Below are 24,900 nucleotides of genomic sequence, written 5' to 3' on the forward strand. Positions count from 1 at the left end.
CAATCTGCATTTGAGTCATTGTAGGGGACTATCATGGATCTTTTAGCCTGATAAATTGAATCAACAGGAGCATAATGATTCTGCTTGTGGTTACGGAACTCAACATTTTCTTGTTGAAACAAAGGTCCTGATTGGAATTTAAGTGAATGAACAAGAACATAATCCATATTGTAATCTACCAGCCACACTTCTAAGTTTATAATACACTTTGAACTGAAAATTAAGCTTCAGTCATCTTTCATGCAACTTCTGTTCTCAAAGCCAAACTGAACTGTCTTGAAACCTCAAAACGAAGCTTCACACTCTCTTTTCTTTTTCCCTTCCTGTCTTCCCATGTAGATTTTTAGGAGTAGAGATTGATCTCCTTGTTGAACATCCAGCTGAACCTTACACCCTGTGGGCCCATCATCCGGGCTCGCTCCTCAGCCCGCTCCTGGAGCCTCCTGATCCGGGGCGCGAGCCCGCAGACGAAGTCCTGAGCCCGCCTCCCCTCGGCCGTCAACCCCTCCAGCTTCTCCAGCCTCCACCGGCCGATCAGGAACTCGAGTATGTCCGCGTAGTCGTCGGCGGTGTACACGCCCAGCCGCTGCGCCACGGCCGAGAAGTGCTCGAACAGCTTCGGGTCCTGCCCGTCGTACATCAGGTGCGCGGGCATCGTGATCTTCTTGCGCATCATGTCGGCGATCGCGACCATCGCGCCCGCGGGGTCCACCTCCAGGAGCTTCTCGACGATCCTCGAGTAGGCGTTCTCGTGGCGCTTCTCGTCGGCTGCGATGGTCCCGCATATGCGCGCGAGCACCGGGTCGCCGCCCTCCTTGGCCAGCCGGGCCGTGTTGCCATGGGAGACGAACGTGGCTCGCTCCTGGAACGACGTGTAGACGAATCCCAAGTACGGGTTGTTTTCCGTTCCAGGGTCCTGTCAAGAATCGAAGAATTCGGAGTACATTTTCTATCAAACAAGTGTCTTAACGACAGACATTTAAAAAAAAAGACAACATGTAACAATACATCAGAACGAAATTTGTCTCTACTTTTTGGTCTACCAAATACCTCTTGATGTTTTCAAATTGGCAAATAAAACACCTTTTTCGAAAGAGGAATAGTTTATTTAGCTATCTGATTGAATGTTGGATCTTTTCAATGGCAATGTCGAAACATGTCCTCCAATTACTTGGATAGTCGCCTTATTCGAATTTGACAAGCAAGCGACAATGTACAATTAAAACAATCATCGCATCGTCAAATCTGCAAAATCTGATTCACCAGCATTAACAAATCAACACATAGATGCAAGAAATGTACATTGTTTTACCATTCAATTTCCGTCGGTTATTTCAAAACGAGACCAAACTTGTCCCGTGCGTGCATGTTGGAGCCATTGAGCATATACGTACCATTCCGGATCCGATCAGGTACTGGACCGTCCTCTCGATCATGAGCATGTCGACCCGGCCCGACAGGTAGAGGTACGCCCCCGTGCCGGTTCTCCTCGGCGGTCCAGGCCCGGGTCCACGCGGCCCACGGGCACGGGCTGGCCCCGGTCTCGTCCCGGACCCCGTCGAGGGTGTTGATCATGGTCTGGTACGTGGGCAGGGCGTCCTCGGTGACCATGTCCCCCACGAGCACCACGAAGTACTCGTCGGGGAGCTCGGCCGTCCGCTCCCGGAGCTGCGCCACGCGGTCCGTGAACTCGTCCGTGGGCAGGGACGAGTCCGGGACGAACTCCTGGGGCTGCCAGCACTGCTCCACCGGCTTCAGCAAGGGGAGCACGTTCTGGGAGGCCCACCCCTCCAGGGACCTGAACACCTCCACCTTCTCGGGTGGCATCGAGTGGGTCGTTCTCTGGTGCTTGAGGGCGGCCGCCGCGGAGATGGGCGGCGGGCGGCGGAGGCTGGGGGCCGACGGCGGAGGGACGCGGCGGCGGGGGGCGGCGGGGGCGTCACGTGGGGCCCATGCAGGGTGCCTTGCTAGGGAGGAGGAGGCTTGCATGGCTGTCCCCGTGTGGGTGCGCGGCGGGGTTGTGCGGCGTGGGGATGTCTGGAGCGTGCGAAGTGCGATGGCAATTGGGGAAAAGGAGGGTCGATGTTCATTTATAAGTACAAAGGGGCAACAAATTGACCTCAATGTCCCCAGAAAATCACACGTATGCCATCGGCACGTGCTTTCGGATCTTGCTTGGTCCTTTTGGTTTGTTTTGCTCGTTAGGGTCCAAGGTTGTTCGGATTTAGCATCAGCATCATCATCCAACAAGAGGACTTGGTCGTTCCGTCCGTCCGACACCTGATAAACCTTATTTCCCACAAGCAAAGATTACACTTTCAATAAAATCGGTGGCGGGATTTCCCGCGTCTAAGATTATAGCCGGACCGAGACGCTCGCCGCGCTACCCACCGAATCCTTTGAACAGCGGTCGCTCGCCGCCCCGACAAGTCGCGTCCGAATTTTCCATCCAAAAATGAAATCTTTAAAAATTCTACGGAAGGAAATAAGAAAAAAGATTTCAGAGCGACTCGGGTTATAATATTATTGATCATTGCTTTTGATTCCTCAGTGAGCGGGAAAAAGGGAGTGCTCGAGAAGGGCATAATGGTCATTCCACAGAACAGAAAAGGGTGGCAAAAGCAATTTCCCGGAAAACGTTGAAGGAAGCGCCATGCCTAGTACAAAACCAGGGGTGCAGTTGTTTTCTAGAGAGAGAGAGAGGGGGAAACTGTGGGAATAGAAAATGCAACTTTAATTACAGCCTCATTAGTTGACAGCACAATGACTGCGACACGTCATCGATTCCTAGTCCCCACTAATCGATGTTTATAATTAATCAACCCGATGCACACAATCGGACAAGTGGCCCCGAGATCTCTGGTGTATCTCTTTATTTATTTATTTATGTCGCAATAGATTATTCTGAAGTGGTCCTATTAATAAATAAATGCCTCCGAGATTCTAATTAAAGTGTATACACTGTATAAGCAAAAAAAATTAATGGTCCCTTGCCTGGTCACTGAACGAGCGCTTTCGGGACATTCGTGGGTATCGGAAACGGGCTATACAGCGCTCGCTCCCGGTAATTATACTGAAGGGCGGAATCGATTGAAGATCATGAGGCGTCTCGAAGAAGAGAACTTATCTTTTATTTTTTATTTTTAGATTTTATGCTTTTTGGATTGCATTGTTTGTTAGCTTCGTCGATTAGATAAAAAAAAAGGGGATCATTGATATGGTAAAAACAATAAAAGAATTTCACGATATCCTTGCTAAGATCATTTTCTATTCCGTTTGGTATTTCGCGGGTACAGACGGTACGCAAATACAACATAGAGTATATATTTCCTCGATAGCACAACCGACTGCTCTAAAAACTTAAGCTGAGCAGTTAAATGAAGGCATGATTTAATATTTAATTATTAAACACCATGCTTAGTCCGATCTGTTTGCCTAGTATTAAGCATGAACATATTAAATTGAGAAGGCAAATAAGGCCTGGAAAGATTTGAACTCGGGATCCTGCTCTGATACCATGTGAGATTTTGGTGGAATCACAACCAACTACTCTACAAAATTAAGCTGTTAGATGAAGGCATGATTTAATATTTAATTGTTCTAGCATATACTCGAATATTTCCTCAATAATGAAATGACGAATACGTGTTCATGAAATTTGAAACAGAATATAGAATAATGATTAATATGAATAATTTCAAATTTATTAAATATAGGAAACAAAATTCATTGGAAATGTCTGTGTCTGAATTGGGTCAAATCTGATTGACCCACCACCCTAGGACTTTGGGGTCGAGGTAGTCATGGTCGCTCTAACGACACGGTTGTAGCTTGGAGCTCCTGTTGCTTCCTTGACAAATGTTTTGCCTCTTGTTTTGTCCACAGAATAATAATAACAATCAAAATAAAAAAAGACAACTTGGTCTTTTGATAAAAAAAAATCTAGCACGTGACCTTCTTTTTTTCTCAGTTGTAATAAGACCCCCTAAAAAAAAAAAACCATGCTGTTTCAATGCCGAGAATTCACTATCTTCCGCAAAAGTTCGGCATAAAAATTTAAACAAACGAAGAGAAATCTATGCATATAAAGAGCATGTAAAGCCATTCTTTTGATGGTACATTTATCAAGAATATGAAAAGAAAAAAGAAATCCTAACTCTGCATCGTAATATCGAATATCAATTGCTTACACATGTCGAGAAATATGAATCCGATACCCGTATCTAATCTCCTTGAATCCAGATCATGAGTATGTCCTTTTTGGATCTGCCAGGTTGCCTTGAATTTGACGGGGGAGGATTCTTTGCGGAGCCGCTGGTCCCGGGAAGGACGTATCGCTTCAAATATTGGGGCGGGGGACCCGATCTTAGCTCGGACCGCCGAAGCTCGCCCGGAAAACTGCCCGGTCGCTGCATCAGGAAGAAGAGATTATTTATTTGAGATGGTGGGCGGAAGAATTGCTTGTGTTCTTTGAAGGACCGTATGATCTTCCAAACGTAAGGAACGATTTTTTTTTTCAGGAAATCGTAGGACGAATGCTCCCCATGTTCCTCAAAGTTTTACTTACGCGCATTGCTGCTTCATCGGCTGCTGCTGCCTCATGCCGCTGTCTCCGCGCCGTCAAGTAGCAACGTATCAAGGCTGCCAAGGCTACAACGATCACCAGGAGGCCCAACACAACAAGGGCGACCACCGCCCATGGGGACATAGAATGGGACGGCGGCGGCGGCATCGGAAAGATGTATTGCATGTGCGGGGGCGGCGGAGCTAGCACATGTGGAGAAGGCGGCGGCGGGGGGCCTAGCATGTACAGTTTGTGGGGTGGCGGAGGTGGGTTAGGAACACAGGGTCCTAAACCTTTGAGTTTCCGAGAGGCCATGGATTGATCCTTTGATGAAAACCCTCGTGCATGCGATTCGAATTATATATACGAAGCGAGCGATCGAATGTGCTCGGTTTCTATGGCAATTCGTGAACTCCAAATATGGAAAGAAAGCAAGTTACGCCTCTTTGATATTATATCTCCGAGTTGATTATTACTATTATTGCACTCTAATTACTTCATTTATAACTCAACTTTACTTCCATTCATCTAAAATCTTTATGACACTAATCTAGGAATGCTCGAGGTATTGTCATTATAGGAAGGCGATATTCTTGTTCGCCTTTTTCATCTTTACTTCATATATTTACCTAGATGTTTCTTATTGGGTATTCAAGGAAACCTGATTTTTATTTTATACGGTCGTTCATCAGAATCACTGCACATCTTTTTGCTAGATTTGGGCCGACTAAAGATGTCCACAACTGCACCATATGGGCAAAATTTATTCTTACCATTGAAGAGCGTCACTTGTAAATGGAGAAAGCACAAGCACCTCCTCCGCCCGATCGATCTTGCCGGTCGGCGGTCGCCGCCCTGCAGCATGTACTCAAATGCCTTGTTGATCTCCGAGAAGGGAACCGAGTGGGTGATGAACTTCTTCAACTGCAGTTCCTGCAATAATTTGGGAGAAACCATGAACTCCACCTCGAGGCTTTCTTGAGAATGATATGCATCATCGACTAGCTGTGTGACAGCAGCTTCTCACCTTGTTCATGTACTTCTCCTCGGTCCGCGGCTTGTTGTTGCCGAAGAAGGTGCCCTTTAATGACCTTTCATTCAAGATATTCATCGGATGGGTCTTGAATGCATGTCCTTGTTCGGCACGCCAACAAGCACGGCAACACCCCAACCCTGAAACGGAGGAGATTCATTTGTTCACGGGATTTACAGCGTGAACACACTCAAATGCCGAGATCATCGCCTGGATGCTCCCGGTACATTCGACACTCCTGTCTACTCCTCCATTGGTCATCTCTGCAATCACCTGATTTCAAGAAGATGAGCATTCACATGAACAGAGATCATGACTTTTCATCCATCCATGTAAGCAATTTGATGAAATGGAGAATTGTTCCCGGTGGTACTAATGCAGTTTCCCTCAACATGGCATAATAAAAACTTATGAAAGCGAGATGGCCAGTAACTTACCTCTTGAACAGGTTCACTATGATCTTTAGGATTCCACAAACTCAGTAATGCCAAACTTCTTTGCTGTCGCAGAAATTCGGGTGTATGAACCATAAGTAAGGATCCAACTATATAACGAAAGGAAAACCAAATGGTACACACATAGAAACCTCCTAAAATTGTAACCGTACTTATAGGTGCTATAGATCGCAATACCTTCTTCGAATCTATTCGGGTTCAAATCCACTCCAATGATCCTGGAATCACCAGAGAGCCTCGCCCCTGCAGCAGCCTAAAGTCGAGCAACAATTAGAAGGGAAGAAAAGTGAGAAACAGTAGCCCTTTTCTAATTGACAAACCACAGAGGCAAGATCACTCACAGCAAGCCCAACAGTGCCCAAGCCAAAAATAGCAAGAGACTGTCCCTTTTTCGGCTTTGCAACATTCAGCGTCGCACCCAGTCCTGCTGGAACAAAAGATAATGCCGCTGAAACATGTTGTGGCTACCAATATCATTTGAACATTCTGAAAAGGAGTAGTGTCAAAGATACTGAGTTTCCACTAATATGTCTTAAAAAAGTGGTGTTGCCATATGATTTGGTAGTATATGGCTTGAATGTTTGTCAGTAGATGTGATCAAGTACAAAGTGATCGATTGTGTTAAATAAGCCAACAAGAGCTTGCCACCATTTATTCCACAATCCTTCGTAGAGACGCCTATATTCTTATTGCATGACATCTATATTGGGAATTCAAAGCCGAACATGCGGATATCCCCCAGCTAAGGACACAGACTTTGTCAAGAGGTGCGGCAGGGTTGATCTTCGTGACGCAGCCAACCCAAAACAACCGTGTACTCACTGAAAGCGGAGGTTCTGACAAAGTGGTATATGAGCTTCCCATTGATAGAGTTACTTGTTTTGCCGTCGTTGAGCATGAAACCCCTGTCGGTGTTGATCCCGAGGAGGTTACACGTTGCTCTCCTCTGTTTTACAGTGCTCACAATCCCCGCATTCCCCGGTGAACACCGGAAGGACATGGTCTCCCAGTTTAAGGTCCATCACCCCCTCTCCTACACTCTCCACAATGCTGTAACATGAAATGTTTCGATAAACATATAAGATTCTAGAAGTGAAAGCTACTTTTGCAATTGAGCATCGCTTGATTTGAGGGAGGAAGAAAAGGGATCCAGCCACTACAAGATGCATCCTGTGAATCGGTGTTAGGTCATGGAATGAGTTTGGGATATTACATACCTGCCAGCCTCATGATCGAAAATACATGGAAATAACGGCGTTTGGCCCCGCCATATCAGAAAACAACTTCAGGTCTATTTAGCATTGAACGCCATCACTCAACAGCCGTAATTTCATACGCTTAAGTTAAGTATCTATGCATATCAACCAAGATACAATGAGCAGAATATTCACTGAGCATCACATATCATGTTATCGACTGATGGGATGCACATCAGCATCCTTGAAAATGACATGACCATGTTCAAAACTAGAAGGACAGTGGAGAGTTGTTTTTTAAAGTCAAGCGGCATGGTAGTTTTGGGTCGCGCATGTCACGGTAGCAAATGATTCGTCGCATAAGTGTGACACTCCCTGAATTTTATCCCGATGAGCAGGTAAAAAATCGATGTCAACTGATAAATTACATTAAGGCGGTTTAGTATAAAAAATAATCATGTGAGGCTTAAACTAATTACCTTGGCCTCCCAGAAAAAGACATCGTGTGGTGAAGGGCAGTGAAGAGGATCTTCAAACGGACTTCCTTAGCCTGGGGCGGCGCCACCTCGAGCTCCTCTATCGACAACAGCGGCGAAGGGCAGTGAAGAGGATCTTCAAACGGACTTCCTTAGCCTGGGGCAGCGCCACCTCGAGCTCCTCTATCGACAACAGCTTCCCTGCCTCCCACGCCACTGCAGCCACCGTGTGGCGAAGGGCAGTGAAGAGGATCTTCAAACGGACTTCCTTAGCCTGGGGCGGCGCCATCTCAAGCTCCTCTATCGACAACAGCTTCCCTGCCTCCCACGCCACTGCAGCCACAACATAAACCCCAAATTAACGACACAACTAAATGAGAATTCTCAAGAGCTAATGCCAACTCAGCCGTAATACACATCAATTGATGCACGAATGATGCAGCATCACAAGCACAACTGAAGGAAATTTCGAGCTGCTACTAGAATAGAAGCCTTAAAACTCCATAGTTGGCCTGTTGTTTTCGGATCCATAACATTATACTGCCAGATCATGTTCATCTGACATCGACTAGCTAGAGAAACATTCTCACAAACAACAAACCCATTCGAATTACAGGCTAATTCTATGAAATGCACGATGACAATGCAAAAGTCGATGAGGATCGGTGCCCAACAGCAGAAATCAACTTTTAACAATCACTACAATTCACGAACTGCCATCGGAAGAAGGGGGCAAAAGTAAAAGGAAAGAAAGATGGGAAAGGTAAAGTTCTTACCTTTGCAACGAATGACCTGGCCAGCTGTGTGACCCATGATTTTTGCTGCTTCTCAGAGACTCATAGAGGCACACACTTCACAATCACAGTGAATAGAAGATGAAGAAGAAGATGGGTCTGTCGATGATAAGGGTGATCCCAACTGCAAAAATGGCAACTGCTAAAGTATATTTGCAGCACTTGAAGTGGGAGTTGGCCATCATGGTCATCCCATGCAAGGTGGTACGAGGCTAAATACCTCAAGCTCGGTGTCGTGTCCGTCCTTCTCTCTTACCATTTCGTTTTCAACAGATGTTTCCGGGACTTTCGTTGTCAGTGTGGCGCTCCCCGAGGAGTGCCATGGTTTGTGTTCCAGTCGAAGCACTTTTGCAACGTGCCACTCGTGCCAAACCGCTCATTTGTTTTCTTATTGTTTTTCCCCTTTCGTGGGGACTAACAACAAAAGGCTAGCAAAAAGTTGAAGTGGAAATAGCAAATTCCTAAAGATCGATTTCTATGTTTGCAATTTATCGATCAGAAAACTACCCATCAGGATTGGTACAACTGTTGACTTGACCAAATCAATACACTAATTTCATAAAAAGGCCTAATTTATCGAAAAGATCTTTAAGTGCATCAGGAACTTGTGAATCCAATGCATCGTTAGCTTTGATTTTACTAAGTCCCACGTGGAACACACATATATACTCATTACACCCAGGAATATCTCTAATATGTTTCCCAAAAACCATTGCGGATAGCAATATGTATAAATTGTTGGGCAAGGCTGGGCAAACGATAGAGATAAATTGGACTTTTACAATGTACTAATGGGTCTAGTCCAAGGAAATTCATAGCGAAACACAAACACAGTGATCAAGAATTATTTCAGTTCCGTCCAAAATAGAAGACAAACGTTGACATCTAGATTCAGAAGATGGATTTTACCCGGGAAACAAACATTGCAGTAGGAAGTAGAGGTGAGCATGCTTCCAGAGTAGAACCTGGAATCTGAGAACCTGACCGATAGGAACCTGTAGGTTTTAGGTTTCAAGATATTTATGGTAGGTTTCAGGTTACAAAAATTGGAAAACCTGCTTCGACGGGTAGGTTTCAAGTTCTAGGTGGGGGGAACCTGGAACCTGAAACCTGAAATCTAAACAAGTTTTTTGTGTTTTTTCTTAATCTATGTTTTTATGTGATCCTGCGGTATATCATGACGTTAGATGATGGGTGTATAATACGGAACCACTACTTTGAGCTTTCATTTAATGACTTGTTAATGTTTCATATTCTTCGTGTGTCTAAATATAAATTGTGGTCAGTGGATCATAATAGCAAGTGGTGATCATTAAAGGTGATAATTTGCTGCAATTGTTCAATTAATAATATAGGAGGAACCTGGATAGACCTTGGAACCGACCCTAGATACTGTGATAGGGGATTATATTTATTTGAATCGTAATGCGAGGAAAACTAGTCTTTTGTATTCTCTTTGATAAATAACAAGCTTATTCAGTATTGTTGCGTTCATTTTCATTTCGTATAACTAAAAATGAAATAAATAAAAAAAGAGAACCCGTTAGACCCTAGAACCTACTTTGTAACCTGTAACATGGTAGGTTCTAAATTTCAGGTTCTAACGGGTATGTTCCAAGTTCCGAAAAATGAGGAACCTGTACCCGATGATTGGTTCCAGGTCTTAAGTAGAACCTGTAAGGAACCTGGAACCGCTCACCTCCGGTAGGAAGAGAATAACGGCAAACCTAAGGATAGACTTCTTGCGAGGGATTGATGACTTACGATGATTCACAAAGTTATGAACCACAACCGAGAAGTCTCATGGAGGTCAAAAGCCAAAAAGCTGCTCCAGGATTTCCAAAGGCCATCCTCGCCATTGGATGTAAGCGAAGCCGGTCGATGAGATGATTCACTCCTCCTTTTCCGAGGGGCCACCGAATGTTTTAAAGAGAGAGACTTGGTTTGGAGTGCGACGAAAGATATGAGAGGGTGAGGAGAGGGTCTTTGAAAGGCTGTCTCATTCGTGGCAAATGAATGATCACGGAAAGTTTGGAACTTTTAGAGCTGTAACGTCTTTATCCATGACCTTTCATGATGGAGAAGAGCGACTTTGAGAATATGAAAAGTGAACAAACACCTTGTGGTATGATAGTACTTTCCTCAATCCACCTGTTTACGCTAACTGAGTCTATGCGGCTCCAAGATGAACCGGGTCATGATCAAGTGATTATTGGGCTAGATTCGAGTTCCACATTGTTATTCAACACCGAGTTTTAACCCACATCCTGACGACTCGGAAGAGGTATTTCAGGCCAGCCAGCTTTTTATATGAATCTAATCAGCAGCAGCAGCAGCAATGAACACGTAGGGAACAGCCGGCGACAGACTTACAAAAGTTTCTTCGGATATACAAAGGCTAGAATTTCAAGGATTCTTAACTTCTCATGTTAGGTGGGGAATTACACCAACTTTCCTTCAGCCTGCGTACATTGAGACTCGTGCTACAGATACATGCTGCGAACGGGCTTGCAACCGACCTGCAATGTGCCCTTTGTGTTTCAGGAGTCGCACAATTCAACAGATGAATCGCCGAAAGAGCTTCCCAAATCATCCCGCACTAAGTTTGCCAAGCACAATCAGCCAGTTAAAAGCTTACTTCAACTCCACATGTCATGGCATTTACGGATCGTAGTATACGACTCTATTAAGGGTTGCGACTGAGCATAAGAGAAAACTTGGAAAAGACATGAATCTGATAGTATTTATCTTTGTTAGCTGCCTTTCACACATAGGCTAATATATCTTGTCCAATGATTGAAACCAGATAGGAGCATTTTCAATTGTCCAGTACAGCTATTGCAGTGAGGGAGAAAGATAGGTTGATCAGCAAAATGGGCTTCGACGAATTGCAGGACTGCACAAATAGCTGAATAAACTGATACTGCTTTTTTTCTTTGTTTCCCTTCCTGGAAAATATTAGGAAGTTCACAATTTAAAAGAAAAAATTAAGAAAGCTTACTCTGCGACAAATTTATTCTAGACTTTCTAGTCACTCAGGCGAGCCGCTAGCTAAACAGTGACATCAAGTGATCCGATTGCATAGTGGACTTGACGGTGTCTGATCCAAGAGAAAGAGAGGACATTGGCGTGACAAAAGAAAGAGACAGAAAGATGCAAAAATATCTTCTCGGGTGCGTTTGAATAATGACCACCAAGTGGATAATCATGCACGCTCTGATCGTCTCAGCCAACAGCATCTTGACTTTAATTGGAGTTTCACTGTCCATCTTCGTCACAAAAAGAGAAAAGAAGACCCACTTGTCGATTTGAACATTTTGATCCGTCGTGTCGAAGTAAGACCGCAGTTAAACCAGGGAAATTAGAATCCGGGACTGTTTTGGCATCGCCCGTTGTATTTTCCTTCTCTTGATAAGGCCCAGTGAAAAGTCTACATTACTGTTCCTAGTAACAGGGACTTGCGCAATCTTCCTGTTTTTGTTTGCTATGAGGGCAAGTTGCCTCTCTACTTTAGTTTGGTGTATATATACCCACCAAAATGGCACTACCCATCAAAGCAAAAGCTAAAAACTTCAGTTTAATTGTTCTTCAGGTATCAGATAAAACACAAGTCGGCACTTTTTTCTTCTTTGAGAAAACAAGATGTCATGCACTGTTGGTCAGGTGATACATTGCAGAGGTATCACGCTTTTCTTTTTTCAACGCGAAGCTTTTGCCTCATTTAAATGGAAATATAAACTAATCTGTTAGAGTTTTGTAATATTTTGATGGCCTAATTCAAGTGGGTTCTCTTTGGGTTTAGCTGCTGTTGCATGGGAAGCAGGGAAGCCCTTGGTGATAGAACAAGTGGAGGTAGCACCTCCACAAGCCATGGAGGTTCGCTTGAAGATCCTTTATACCTCTCTCTGCCACACTGATGTCTACTTTTGGGAAGCCAAGGTAAACAACCACAAGACACCTGCTTAAAATGATCACAACTTGAAAACAAAGCAGGAAACTAGAAACTGTTTACACCCTCAGAATCTATCTATGTCGGCTAATGAGTCTCCTTTCCCCAGGGACAAAACCCTCTATTTCCTAGAATCTATGGTCATGAAGCTGGAGGGTGAGTGAATCCAGTAAGACTGTCTAATTATTAAATTTATGGAACTGATAACAGTTGATAAATCTGTGAATTTGGGTAAGTTAGGATTGTGGAGAGCGTGGGTGAGGGAGTGACTGATCTGAAACCCGGGGATCATGTCCTCCCAATTTTCACTGGGGAATGCAAGGAATGTGCCCACTGCAAATCAGAAGAGAGCAACATGTGTGACCTCCTCCGGATCAACACTGACAGAGGAGTCATGCTCAGTGATGGGAAGTCAAGATTCTCCATCAAAGGACAGCCCATATACCACTTTCTAGGGACTTCAACATTCAGCGAGTACACCGTGGTTCATGTAGGCTGTGTTGCCAAGATCAACCCGCTCGCCCCTCTGGACAAAGTTTGCGTCATCAGTTGCGGGATCTCGACTGGTATGTTGATGCTCAGTGCATCCCAGAGAAATAATCTATATCGACATTTTACCGTCTCAATTGAAATATTAATAACAGCAAAGGTTGTGGCTTTTAGGCCTGGGAGCAATGGTAAATGTAGCAAAACCACCCAAGGGTTCGACGGTGGCTGTTTTCGGATTGGGAGCTGTTGGGTTAGCTGTAAGTCGTCTCTGCAGTTATGTAGACTTTGATCTTGATTTGAGAATTTGACGAGCAAAAACTTACTCATCTCTTTGACGATGGATAGGCTGCTGAAGGTGCAAGGATTGTAGGGGCTTCCAGAATTATCGGAGTTGATTTGAATCCAAATAGACTTGAAGGAGGTTATTATTCAATCCCAAGATGCATGACCTCTCACTGCTCGAGACTATATGATCATTTCTATAGATCTTCCCAACATTATCTGAATAAAAAATTACTGACGTCCTTACTTGACACAAACTATAATCCAAATGTCTTGCAGCAGTGCAGTGATATTGCGGTCGTGAAATTTGTCAAAGATAATATTCAGAAAAATGAAGAAACCATAAAACTAGAAATTTGACCCGCAGCTTTCGAGCAAAGATGATAGATCTAGCTGATTGCCGCAACGTTCGATCAGTGATCAAAGTCCTTGCTAAATTCATTTTCTTACTTGTTAAAGATGGGGCCTGTGTTGCTCTCTCATAATTACTCTTGCTCAATTTTCTCTCAACAGCAAAGAAGTTTGGTGTGACAGAATTCGTGAACCCGAAAGACCACAACAAACCTGTACAAGAGGTTTGTACTGAACTGTTCGAGGAAATAGAATCCATTCCCCCTGGTCTCCATCATTCATAAGATTCCCTCAAAATTTGATTGTTTACCAGGTGATTGCTGAGATGACAAATGGAGGAGTAGATAGGAGTGTTGAGTGCACTGGAAATGTCGACGCCATGATCTCCGCGTTCGAATGTGTACACGACGTATGCATTTTTCTTATGGCCGCGCATTCAATTTGTGCCACGAGAAATTTACAGACTCTGACCTACTTATATATTACGGATTCTGACGAAGTGAGAAGTTCTTGACAGGGTTGGGGAGTTGCTGTTCTTGTGGGGGTGCCCCATAAAGATGCTGTCTTCAAGACTCATCCTATTAATCTACTGAACGAGAGGACTCTGAAGGGCACGTTCTTTGGAAACTACAAGCCGCGTTCAGACATTCCCTCCGTCGTAGAGAAATATATGAGCAAAGTAAAACACACTCGAACTAAAGCAATTGAAAGTGTCAATTTATTTCTGTGTTCTTTTCTTTTGTCCTGTAATTGATTTCCTAGTCTTGAATGTTCCAGGAGCTTGAAGTGGAGAAGTTCATCACTCACCAGGTCCCTTTCTCGGAGATCAACAAGGCCTTTGACTTCATGCTTAAAGGCGAAGGCCTTCGCTGCATCATTCGCATGGAGGAGTAAAGGAGCGGATGAAGAACCCGATAGCCCTGTAGAGAAATAAAAGTAATGTGTAAGAGAATTCGCCGAAAGAGCGTGCTTAGGGGTCCAATTCAGGGTTCGATTGGACTGTATTTCTGCCATCATCCATGTACTTTCCGTAATAATTGCATCTATTTTGTGATCCTTCAGCCTTTGAAACATTGACTCTGACTTATAATGCGTAAAACTCCCGAATGTGCAAAATTATCAACTTGTACTTAATTCAGTGTTTATCAACAGTTTACTGAAGTGACTTGGATAAGAAACATACCCAGAATCGGAACTGAAGGGTGATTCATCTTGCATGAGCTAAATATCCAAGTTAGGAATCATTTACATGGCATCACCGCGCTCAAAAAGATCCTTAGGATAGAGTTTTCATGTTCTACATTTGATTTGAAATTTGACATACGTTACTAGATATGCTAGATTAGAATAGAGATTTGACGGTAATTCAAAGTGATATGTGACTTAGTAGTGTAACAAAAATGCCCGATCCTCAAATTCCTTCTTAACATACTGGCATCCGCTATAATGTTTCTTTCATACTATTATCGATTCTTCAATCTACAACCCCGTTATCACATCTGCCCCGAACTTTCACGTGAATGTAGTCCTCCAACTTTCTCTACTCCAAAACCCAGTCAGGAGCCCATTACACTAATAGACATGTGGCTTAAGGGTAAGACTGGATCGATTCGAAGATAAAGTTTCTCAATACCGTTTCACATCTACACAGCTGGGTCGCGGAAGAAATGCAAATATCCAACCATTCAACATTAAAGTACCTTGGAACAAGGATGTGTCATTTTCCAATTGGGTCCCCATACTATTACAAGAGGTGCATTGCCCCCCACGACCCCGGACGCATCTATACTCTACAAAGCATAAACAACAATTTCCTGCAAAATTTCTGTAACATTAAGCAAGAATTATGTACATCACGTGCTCCCATAGATCTGGACTCTTACCGGAATCATAGTTATGCTAGCTTTGCTAGAATTCCCAAATCCAATATCTTGACATCAAGATTGTCCAGTTTCACGATACCATCCTCGCCATCCACACCCATCAATTTGCCATTGCGACCACGTAATTGGCCACCAACGATCTTGATCTTGTCCGATTTCCTTGGCACCACCATCTCCATTTCGTTAGGAAGAAGGGTCACCGTCTCCCCGTTGCCACTAGGCCCAAGGGCTACCCGACAGGAGCCATCCTGGTCCAAGAAGAAGATGGTAGAAATTAGTATATCAATACTCCAATTAACGAAATAGCTTTGACAAAATACCCACTTGTCATAGGTTTTCAGGAAGCTAAAATCTACCGTTATTGTTTTGAAAAGAGAAGCTTCGCTAACAAAATCCCCCAAAGAATCCCCATAAAAACGTTGCAATTGCTTTTGATTACAGTAGTTTTTTCGATGTATTACTTCGGATGAAAAATTCAAGATACAATCACAAATCCTCATCGCACCAGCTTGCCACAATAATTTGATTGTGCATCCTTAAGCAAAGCTTCAACTATAGTTAACAACACAAAACTGGAGAACCCTTTTTGAGAGTTTCAGGACTCCAAACAAACTTAATGATCAGATTGAAATGTTGCACCATACAAAGCACACAGACTTTAAAGGACAACCATGCAAACATCCCAAAGATCAAAGAGCAAACAGTTTCAAGATAAGGGAACTCACGAGTAATCTAAAGAAAGCCCATCAACTCATATTTTTTGATACTGGCTTACTGGTCAAAGCAAAGGAGAGACACGGAAGCATGCAAGATTTTTCTTCTCTTTTCTGCTCGTACTAGAACAGTGTTTCTTTCAATAAATCTTATTGTTTACACACACGAGCGCATACATTGAGAGGGAACAAAGGAACAAACTTACAGGAAGAACCTCTCTGATAACTCCAACACTCTCTTCTCCTGGTCTGGACAGATTAACCAGAATTTCTGGCATAAACCATGGTCCTTCATTTTCCCCACCTGTAACGATAAGAGCTGGATAATGAGAACTCTAGAAGCACCAACGAAAGAAGGATCTTGGAAGTGATCACGACCATGAAAAAAAAATTTAAACATAAAGTCCTATTTTCATATATCTTAACATCAGCTTCGTAAATAAAAAGCAAGGGTTCCTAAAACTAGTTATCTAAATTTTTAGATGATCCCTTCGTTCAACCACAAAACCAGAGAACCACACGTTGATGAATTGCGCTTGCTCTACAGCTTTCCAGAAGAAATGAAGTTATGACCATTGGAGTAATTAAATGAGGAGTATGACGAGCAAAACAATATTACAAAATTTCACCCTCTTGCGACAACAATACACCACTGATACTTAAATGCACAAGTCTAAGAGTAATTTCTCCTGCTTTTCCACTTTCAATGCCAAAATAAACAAAGATTAAAGACGAAAAAAGCCACTGGGCACCAAATCTTTGATGGACAGTTCAGAGTAGAATCTGTAGTTACTTTCAAGCCCTCATACGTGTCATTACCATATGTCACCAGAGAAAGGGTTCCAACCTATAACAGGAGACATGACGTCTAGTCCACCGGTTCCAGGTGTCATTGGTTGCCCTCCTGGAGTGCCAGGCAGATAAGATGCTGAACTTGGCGTCATAGGTTGACCAGGAGTAGATGGCAAGTAAGGGCTAGGAGCATTTGCTGCAACAAGGACAAAAATTAGATGACAACAATTAAGATTGGAATCTTGAGAAACAACACGAACAAACAGAAGCAATACTGGATATAGTTAACTACCGTAGGCAGAATTGCTATCCCTTGGAGTACCAGCTTCACTATAACTACCGCCAGGTGTAGTTGCCCAACCTGAACCAGGTGTGGGTGCATCATATGTTCGTGAGGGAGGACTTCCTGGCTGAAAATATGGATACAAAAAGGAAGTGTAAGGAAAATAAATATGCAGGAAAAGAACCATTTGAGCCAAAAATTAAGGATGCCGCCTCACCTGATACCGTGGACTACTTCCCCAAGAGGCAGGATTCCCATCTTCATAATCATCCCTTAATTTAGAGCGAAAAATATTAAGAACACCGCTTGTTAGTAAAGCTCTATACCATAAAATGGTAAATTGAAGAGCAATTGGTCAAATCCCAGGTATGAAATGCTCACTGAGTGCAAAGTGCAAAAAACATGAATCGGGGCAAAATGTTTTCTTAAACATACGCGACTCCTGAGATCCAAACAGTTTGCATGTTTAGAGTGTCAACATTACAACTTGCAATGGTTTCTGATTTCTGATTTAACTAGAATATTCCCCAGACTGAATTGTGACTTGAAAATTGGTGGCTACTGTTAAAATTTACAAGTCCTTTCAAAATCAAACTCAATAGTCATGCCCATACCACTACACAGCATCTAGAACCGTATGAAATGCTCACACAGTGCAAAAGGAAAAAAACAGGAATCAGGGCAAAATGTTTTCTTAAACATCCGTGACTCATGAGATCCAAACATTTTGCATGTTCAGAGTGTCAACATTACGACTTGCAATGGTTATCAGATTTCTCATTTAACTGGAATATTCCCCAGACTGAATGTTGACTTGAAAATCGGTGGCTACTGTTAAAATTTACAAGTCCTTTTAAAATCAAACTAAATAGTCATGCCCACAGCATCTAGAACCGTAACAATGCCTTACATCCTCAGTAATATAATACACATAATGCATAAAAGATCGTGTCAACAGCATCTGAACCGTGAAATGAATGGTCTAATGTCCAGCATATCATCAGATCAGTTCAGAGTTATAAACACAAGGAAAAGAGGCAAGCATATCAGAACATCCACCCTTCTAAATTAGAAAAGAAAGATTCCATTGGTATAGCTGAATGTTGGGATAGACAGATTCCAGTGATAAATGCCGGATAGACCATTTCGATCTCAATAACTCACAGAATTCTAGCTGTCCAGGAAGCAAGTTTCAGAAGCAAACCTTGGTGGACTCATCGGAAGCCATGCTCTGTCACGCATAGGTGTTCTCATTCCATCATGAATAGGTGTTGCTGAAAGTAGATTGACATCAAATTATTCACAAATAATGTCAAGGAGGCGGCAAGAAAATTATCGATTGCTTAAAAAAGACAAAGATACAGAGCACAGAACGAGTTTTGAGCTATCTAATGGGGCATTCAACAGACCTTTTTTTCGGATCAGTAATGGACTTAGGAAATTTACTCACAAACATAAGAAGGCTATAATTCCATTACAGGAAAAGTTAAAAAAAAAAAAAGAATAGAATAGCCCTCAAGGGAGGAAAATCGAACCTCCAGGATCTCTCATTGGAGTCATAAATGGATGCATAGGAGTTCGAGAAGGATGCATGGGAGTCTCACTGCCCATACCATATCTTGAATCTCTGCAATACATTGTCCAAGATTATAAACTCAGGTATTCACAGGCGGAAGGGAAGGGGGAATTACATTGATCAAGTCATTGAATGACAAAGGTGTTCCTTACCGGTAGGGAGTTGAAACAACAACATTGTCAGAAATCAGACTGCGGTCCACTGCACATAAAACAGGCAATCTATTACATCAAGAAAAGACGCCATAGAAACTGTCAGAAAGGTGTGTTCCACCAATTGTCCAAAACTTGCCTGTAACAACCTTCATCTGTGACTCCAGCTCGACTCTGACAGATTGGCCTTTCACTTCCACAACACGCCCACGGTATCCCTTATAAGGACCTTGGCGAATCTTTACCGTAGTACCCGCCAAAGCATCATGACCCCTCCCACCACCATGCCTTCCTCCAACTAGAGAAAGATGTCAAAAAAGCAATGCTTAGCCCATGCATGGTATCAAAGAAAACTAAAAATGTCTATCGCTTAGCACCATACAGCTAATTGGAGGTCTGCCTCCAGAGAATCTCCTCGGCGATGGGGGTATCTGAGATGGTCTCAAATTGGAAAACCTTGACAATGAATCACCCTAAAAAGTTGTCACAAATGAACAAAGCTTCAATCAGAAAGAGTTGAGCAGTTGCCATCTGACTTAAATCAAGCAACAAACAGAAGGACTTACATGTCTATCACCATTTGCTCGTGATCCTCCCACAACAGTGCATGAAACAGATTTACAACAGATAAAACCAGCATGCTCAAGATGATGGCGATCATAAATAAACACAATTCCTCTAAATATGTGTTCGACAGGTCCTTGTTTTCCCTATTGAAGCAAACGAAAAGAAAATTATTAACAAATTTCAAGATTTCATGCTTATGAAAAAGAAATATCTAGGAAACTGGATCTCACTTTGGATGGACCCTCCACAATCCTGACAACATCCTTCACAGATATAGTGTTCTTGTTGCGATCCTGGACACTAAATTTCTTATCGATCTTGGACTTTATCTCTCTCAATCTAACAGTGATGACTTCAGGTCTATCTGGAACTCCCTTAAGAACCTGAAAGAAAGTGAAACATCTGTCATTATGGAAAGAGAAAATCATCTAGTTTAATCACTTTTTACATCAAACATGACCCACAAAGGCTCAAATTTCTGAAGGGCATGTCCAAGAGACTTGCCTCAATGCGTGTCACATACCTGAAAAGCTTCACTTTCAACACGAATTATGACACCGAAGTTGACATTACTGTGGCAGATGGCAAAAAAAGCAGTTAGACCAATAGATGGTAGCAGCAAACTACAAACTAAAATGTCTTTAACCAAACGTGGAACTCACTCCAGTAGCACAAGGTCGTGAAGCTCATAGTCTCCAATTCTGGTTACTCCAGATGTTACCTCTGAACTCTCAACGACATCATCAGCAAAAACACAAATCTGAAAGACAACTGAAGTTATTTCTTCGCTCAAGGTAGCAGAGTAAAAGAGGTGTTCCAAGAACCCAGAAATCACAGAAGAAGTTAGGCTCACATGTTCCTTCGTTGTATCCGACAAAATGATGAGTGCATGTTGCTCCACCTTTACAACCATACCAGTAGCACCTTCTTGGGTACCAGAAACGACCTTAACATGATTCCCAGGTTCAAAGTACTTGCACAGTTCTTTCTCGTTAACAGCCAGTGTTTTCTGTATGAATCAGCAAACATAAATGTAAAGAGATATCTTCAGGACAGCATATAATGCTAAAAGCAATTGATTTCAAAAAATTAGTCCATGAGTTATTTCTTACAGGAAGGCCTTTCATTTCTGGTCGAATATGTACATTCTCTTCCTCGACTTTCTCAACCCAACCCTTCAAATTTTTAAGATCACCTTTCACAACAATTACAGCATCGCCCTTCATGAAATGACCCTTTTTCCTGTTCGCAAATAGAGTTGACAGACTGCCTATGTCACCGTCCCCACTCTCACCGGGCTTCCTGAACTTCTCAAGTTCATCAAACGTGGGCTTTATATTATTAGAGCTTATTGATTTCATGGATACAGTTTTGAACAAGAAACCATCTTTAAACATCATGCCGGCAACATTCTCAAAATAATCACCAGTCATTGGATCTCGCCTACGTTCCACACGGATATTCAGTTCCCTGGAAAGAAGCACACTCCGAGAGTCAGTGAGCCAAATACCCCAAAGTTATCCTAAAAAGGAGAAGCAGAAACAAGAATACCTGGCCTCTTCAACATTCATAAATCGTGGAGGGGGAACAAATGCTTTCTTCTTCACTACTTCTCTACCTTCCTGGTGATGAAATAAACATATGTATTTAAATTCACATGGAAACTAACAAATCAATTAGAATAAATACGAGAATAGCAAATGCCTTCATAGAAGACAATCCTTTTCATTTTCCGTACTTTGTACGGATGCAAAATACTCTGTTTATATATTTAAAATTAATATGAACGATTACATCCGCTTATGCATATAATAGTACTCGGAGTATAGTAATAAAAGAAATGAATGCTCCATTACCAACTTATTTGCAATAGCTTGCAAATCAATCCTTGGTATTAATTTCACTGTAACTCGTTGGCGGACATTATCCACATCTACCACCTGCAGAGTCCAAAGTCTCATGTAACATAAGCAACAAACAAAGTTGTAACACTTCTTTTGCCCTCGAAAGGAGGAGAGGGCTGGGGAAGAGGGGGGCAGGAGTGGGAGGGGGGAGGTTATAGCGGAAAATAAGTAAATTGACATGAGTAAAGAAACCCTGACATACTTTGGCAAGGTCTCCTTTGTACTTCCCTATCTTCATTCGGACCCATGTGTCTCTAGAAAGATCAATTGCCTTACTTTCAACTGACAGGACATCCGTCATTTCTCTAATCGGGACGAGCATTACTTTCTGCGAATATATATTTCGCAGACCTTTGCATGCCTGGAAAAACGAAGGTGTCCAGATTATTTACAAAATACAACAATCACTGGCCTACACCTCTGAAGTTCAGTAGGTCCTGCAGAATCAACATACTCATGAGAACTTACCTCCCTCACATGGGCCTCTTTGTCCGCTTCAATGTATATATAATTTTTCAGATGGTCAAGTGCAATGGCTGACCTAATTTGCAATTCAGGTCCTTTATCAATGGCTTTCTGCATTAGGCACACAGCTGCCTCTCGCTCATGACCAATCTATGAAATGCCACACAAATATCACGTCATTCCAAGCTCACCAAAGAATCAATAATACCAACTACTTATAAGGAATTGGAAAAAAACAGAAGCTTAGTCACAATTTACAAACAACAGAGGACGTACCGCACATTTCACCATCCATAGCTTTGGATCCCTGACAGAAGGCAAAAGAGCCTGCTGGTCTACATCCGTTGTCTCCTCATCATATTCAGTATGAGAAGACCTAGCATATCTTGCCTGAATTCTTCTTTCAAGATCATCAACATCCTCCTGATCATCCTCACGCGGAAGCAAAGGTCTCCGATGGATCTGCCTATTATCATCATCGTCAGGTAGGTCGGCCCCATTATCGATAAAATCTGCATTGCCAGGTTCATGCCAATTCCATCATTAATGCAAACAAAAGGTCCACCAAATAGTGACGGGCACGAGAATTTGGTTTCACATAGGAATAAAAAAAGCCCCTTCAAGATCCACAACACCTTGGCGGTGATAGTTTTATAAGTTCCCCAAATCTTTTGCGCATAATCAATATTCAGTAGTAGAATAGTGTACTTAAGGTCCTCAACACTTTAAGCATCTTTCTTTTATTTAGAAACTAAATGGGAATGACAATAGATAGGTATAACACCATGTCTTCTCCCAAAAAATAATACGAATAGACAAATATTTTAAGTGTCCCCAACACGCTCAAATTTTTTGGAGTTTCCATTACACAAGTAAATAATTCACAAACCACTATAAAACGTCTATTTTAAAGAACTGTTACACATTTGTTAAAAGATCACTACTTCAATGCTTCAACTACAAACTCGGGCATAATACAACCACAGAAGGTACCCTCCATCATACAATAAAATCCAGCCCCCATACATTGCAGCAGTAAGTCGACAAACCAACCTCATATGACCTATACTCAGCACCATTATCTTCTATCAGCCAAATTCTGAAAAAGAAAAGGTATACCACCCTTTTAGGCAAATATTGCCCATTGACCCAATTTTTTTTTCCGGAAGAAGTACTCTAAAACCAATAAAACCGAATTGAGACAACATGAAGAACTTGTTCTGGAAATAAGTCTCCAATATCAAAATCATTTAAAAGAAAAGGAACCTCCTCAATCAATATGACAAGAATTTACTGACTGTCACTAATTGAAAAGTGCCTTCATTCACAATTCCCTGATACGATAGGAAAAAGCCTACATTCCTGAAAACAAGAAAATAAGGCAAAACAGTTCTCTCCTTCCATATACTAAAATGACAAAGATGAATGCTAACAATGTCTGCAGCCTGTTATTAATGTTTTTCATGGACCCGAAAATGTCCAATTTACTCTGCAGAAAACCATAATCCACCCTTTATTAATACAAGTTTCTTCAACATTCCTCCCTAAGTTATCTTGTTCCGGCTTCCATCACACGTTACAAGGCCATTACACCATGAATAAAGAATTGCCTCACTGGGTAAGAGAGCAAAGATGCTTAAGCAGTTGTGCTGAAAAGGGGAATCAAGACAAAGTGCAAGTAAAGAAAAACAAGGTTTCTCCAACCCTAGTAGTGGTTTCAGTCATGTACATACATTAAATTGCTAACCAGCTAATCTCTCGTCCAATGTTCATAGAGTTCGAGAAGAAGCTCACTTTTAACCCAGAAGAAATGTGGGCGACATGATGTGATCGTCACATTCTAAAAATCAGATTCCGATCAGCTCATAATCAGCCAAACTTCCAAATAATCACATCAATACACTCCGTTCTACTGCATATTAGTCAGCCAGATGTCTTCCCATCAAATGGAACAGCCGTAGTGCCAAGAATCATTAGTCCGGACGTTATAATCTTAGTTACTCCAACTGATAGCTTAATTAGGTATCGGATGTAAGTAAAATTCTGGATAGGCAAATATCCGGCTCAGGTAAACAAGGTTGACACTTTCTAGAACCGGGCATATTTCAAGCTAACTAAACCAAAAACACCACCTAGCACCTCACACCCCACGGATAATATCACCATTCACCGAGTCTAACAACCGAACAAAAAACCATCGGCACCCAATCTACTCAAACTCAATAAGAAAAAAAACCCCTAATTTGCAGCAGAAAATTCCATTACTTTCCTGCACGTCTCCCCAACCCAAACTTCATAATGGCAAGCTCGACAGGCAAATCAAAACGAGCCACTTAAATTCACCATCGAACACATCCGAAACCTAATACCCCAACAAGAAGGCACCGGCGGAGGAAAGAAACACTTTTTTTCCACGTACCGTCCTCGCCGTCGTCCTCGTCCTCGTCCTCATCGCTATCCACCTGAGCCTCGAGATCGAAGAACTCCGACCCCGATCTCTTCTTCGCGCGCTGCCTCTTCCCCCCGCCGCCGCCGCCGCCGCCGCCGAAATCCTCGTCATCATCGTCGTCCTCCTCCTCCTCATCGTCGTCCTCGTCCGCGACGTCGTCGATGAAGTCGGATCTCCTCCGCTTCTTGCCGCCCCCGGTCTTGCCGTAGTCCTCCTCCTCTTCCTCCTCCTCCTCCTCCTCCTCGTAGTCGTCCTCCAGGGCCTCCCTGTCCTCGTAGTCGTCCTCCTCCTCGGGCTCCATTTCGTCGTCCTCCTCGTCCCTCCGGCGGCGCGCCATGGTCTGGGGGCGAAGGAGGATTGATTGGGATGAGTAGCGAGGGAAGTAAGGTATCGATCGATCAATCGATCCAATCGATCGAAGGGAGGGCAAAGGTGGAGTGATTCGATCAGATATATAGAGGAGCTGGGGGGATTGATTTGTCGGATTTTTTATGAACCCTAGAAATTGGCAAAATTTCGTTACATTT

General features: G+C 42.8%; 5 protein-coding genes and 1 pseudogene across 7 annotated transcripts; 1 reads left to right on the forward strand and 5 right to left on the reverse strand.

Moving 5' to 3' along the window:
• Positions 1 to 90: 90 nt before the first annotated feature.
• On the reverse strand, positions 91 to 1,989 carry LOC115684652 (stearoyl-[acyl-carrier-protein] 9-desaturase 6, chloroplastic). The gene is given in 3 exon segments (XM_030609481.2): positions 91 to 916; positions 1,395 to 1,473; positions 1,475 to 1,989. Coding segments are annotated over 3 exon segments (1,167 nt in total). The 3' UTR covers positions 91 to 343.
• Positions 1,990 to 5,200: 3,211 nt separating this feature from the next.
• LOC130134540 (alcohol dehydrogenase class-P-like) lies at positions 5,201 to 5,865 on the reverse strand. The gene is made up of 2 exons (XM_056304882.1): positions 5,592 to 5,865; positions 5,201 to 5,497 (listed from the first exon to the last, which is right to left on the reverse strand). Exons 1-2 carry the CDS (start codon positions 5,673 to 5,675, stop codon positions 5,216 to 5,218), a joined length of 366 nt encoding a protein of 121 aa, XP_056160857.1. The 5' UTR covers positions 5,676 to 5,865; the 3' UTR covers positions 5,201 to 5,215.
• On the reverse strand, positions 5,754 to 6,703 carry LOC130134596 (alcohol dehydrogenase 1-like). Its single transcript, XM_056308992.1, has 5 exons — positions 6,698 to 6,703; positions 6,394 to 6,516; positions 6,230 to 6,305; positions 6,035 to 6,141; positions 5,754 to 5,870 (listed from the first exon to the last, which is right to left on the reverse strand). The coding sequence occupies exons 1-5, from the start codon at positions 6,701 to 6,703 to the stop codon at positions 5,754 to 5,756; spliced, it is 429 nt and encodes a 142-aa protein (XP_056164967.1).
• On the reverse strand, positions 6,240 to 8,537 carry LOC115684651 (alcohol dehydrogenase 1-like; annotated as a pseudogene).
• A 3,501-nt stretch (positions 8,538 to 12,038) lies between these two features.
• LOC115684620 (alcohol dehydrogenase) lies at positions 12,039 to 14,660 on the forward strand. The gene is made up of 10 exons (XM_030609424.2): positions 12,039 to 12,197; positions 12,321 to 12,457; positions 12,577 to 12,623; positions 12,708 to 13,033; positions 13,131 to 13,213; positions 13,302 to 13,377; positions 13,752 to 13,813; positions 13,903 to 13,998; positions 14,107 to 14,268; positions 14,367 to 14,660. The coding sequence occupies exons 1-10, from the start codon at positions 12,161 to 12,163 to the stop codon at positions 14,481 to 14,483; spliced, it is 1,143 nt and encodes a 380-aa protein (XP_030465284.2). The 5' UTR covers positions 12,039 to 12,160; the 3' UTR covers positions 14,484 to 14,660.
• LOC115684619 (putative transcription elongation factor SPT5 homolog 1) lies at positions 14,109 to 24,792 on the reverse strand. Of its 3 annotated transcripts, XR_008814715.1 has the most exons (24): positions 24,344 to 24,792; positions 22,201 to 22,436; positions 21,928 to 22,074; positions 21,662 to 21,820; positions 21,412 to 21,495; positions 21,107 to 21,177; positions 20,668 to 21,025; positions 20,409 to 20,564; positions 20,218 to 20,315; positions 20,079 to 20,127; positions 19,786 to 19,938; positions 19,555 to 19,698; positions 19,371 to 19,461; positions 19,128 to 19,286; positions 18,989 to 19,037; positions 18,796 to 18,887; positions 18,465 to 18,534; positions 17,478 to 17,532; positions 17,270 to 17,387; positions 17,033 to 17,173; positions 16,392 to 16,489; positions 15,473 to 15,720; positions 15,290 to 15,403; positions 14,109 to 14,509 (listed from the first exon to the last, which is right to left on the reverse strand). XR_008814715.1 is itself a non-coding variant. In XM_056303959.1 (23 exons), exons 1-22 carry the CDS (start codon positions 24,708 to 24,710, stop codon positions 15,484 to 15,486), a joined length of 3,132 nt encoding a protein of 1,043 aa, XP_056159934.1. In that variant the 5' UTR covers positions 24,711 to 24,791; the 3' UTR covers positions 14,109 to 14,509; positions 15,473 to 15,483. The 3 variants fall into 3 exon arrangements, 1 of the variants encoding a protein (XP_056159934.1); XR_008814713.1 differs by having other exon boundaries at positions 15,290 to 15,720; positions 24,344 to 24,791; XM_056303959.1 differs by lacking the exon at positions 15,290 to 15,403 and having other exon boundaries at positions 24,344 to 24,791.
• Positions 24,793 to 24,900: the final 108 nt, after the last annotated feature.

Source organism: Syzygium oleosum, unplaced genomic scaffold (assembly GCF_021117445.2).
Source record: "Syzygium oleosum isolate NSW1041296 unplaced genomic scaffold, Sole_v2.1 Sole_v2.02, whole genome shotgun sequence".
Lineage (NCBI taxonomy): Eukaryota > Viridiplantae > Streptophyta > Magnoliopsida > Myrtales > Myrtaceae > Syzygium > Syzygium oleosum.

Excerpts from the sequence above, each read along its gene's own strand:
- LOC115684620 (XM_030609424.2), top strand. The coding sequence starts at position 12,161 with ATGTCATGCACTGTTGGTCAGGTGATACATTGCAGAG. Across the intron at positions 12,458-12,576 it reads TCTACTTTTGGGAAGCCAAG|GGACAAAACCCTCTATTTCC; the intron begins GTAAACAACCAC and ends TCCTTTCCCCAG. Across the intron at positions 13,214-13,301 it reads TGGGAGCTGTTGGGTTAGCT|GCTGCTGAAGGTGCAAGGAT; the intron begins GTAAGTCGTCTC and ends GACGATGGATAG.
- LOC130134596 (XM_056308992.1), bottom strand. Across the intron at positions 6,306-6,393 it reads TGGGCACTGTTGGGCTTGCT|GCTGCTGCAGGGGCGAGGCT; the intron begins GTGAGTGATCTT and ends GCTCGACTTTAG. Across the intron at positions 5,871-6,034 it reads ATAGTGAACCTGTTCAAGAG|GTGATTGCAGAGATGACCAA; the intron begins GTAAGTTACTGG and ends TCTTGAAATCAG.
- LOC115684619 (XM_056303959.1), bottom strand. The coding sequence starts at position 24,710 with ATGGCGCGCCGCCGGAGGGACGAGGAGGACGACGAAATGGAGCCCGAG. Across the intron at positions 22,075-22,200 it reads TATGGATGGTGAAATGTGCG|ATTGGTCATGAGCGAGAGGC; the intron begins GTACGTCCTCTG and ends GGCATTTCATAG. Across the intron at positions 18,535-18,795 it reads TCCAATGAGAGATCCTGGAG|CAACACCTATTCATGATGGA; the intron begins GTTCGATTTTCC and ends ATCTACTTTCAG.
- LOC130134540 (XM_056304882.1), bottom strand. The coding sequence starts at position 5,675 with ATGAATATCTTGAATGAAAGGTCATTAAAGGGCACCTTCTTCGGCAAC. Across the intron at positions 5,498-5,591 it reads AGGAGAAGTACATGAACAAG|GAACTGCAGTTGAAGAAGTT; the intron begins GTGAGAAGCTGC and ends AAATTATTGCAG.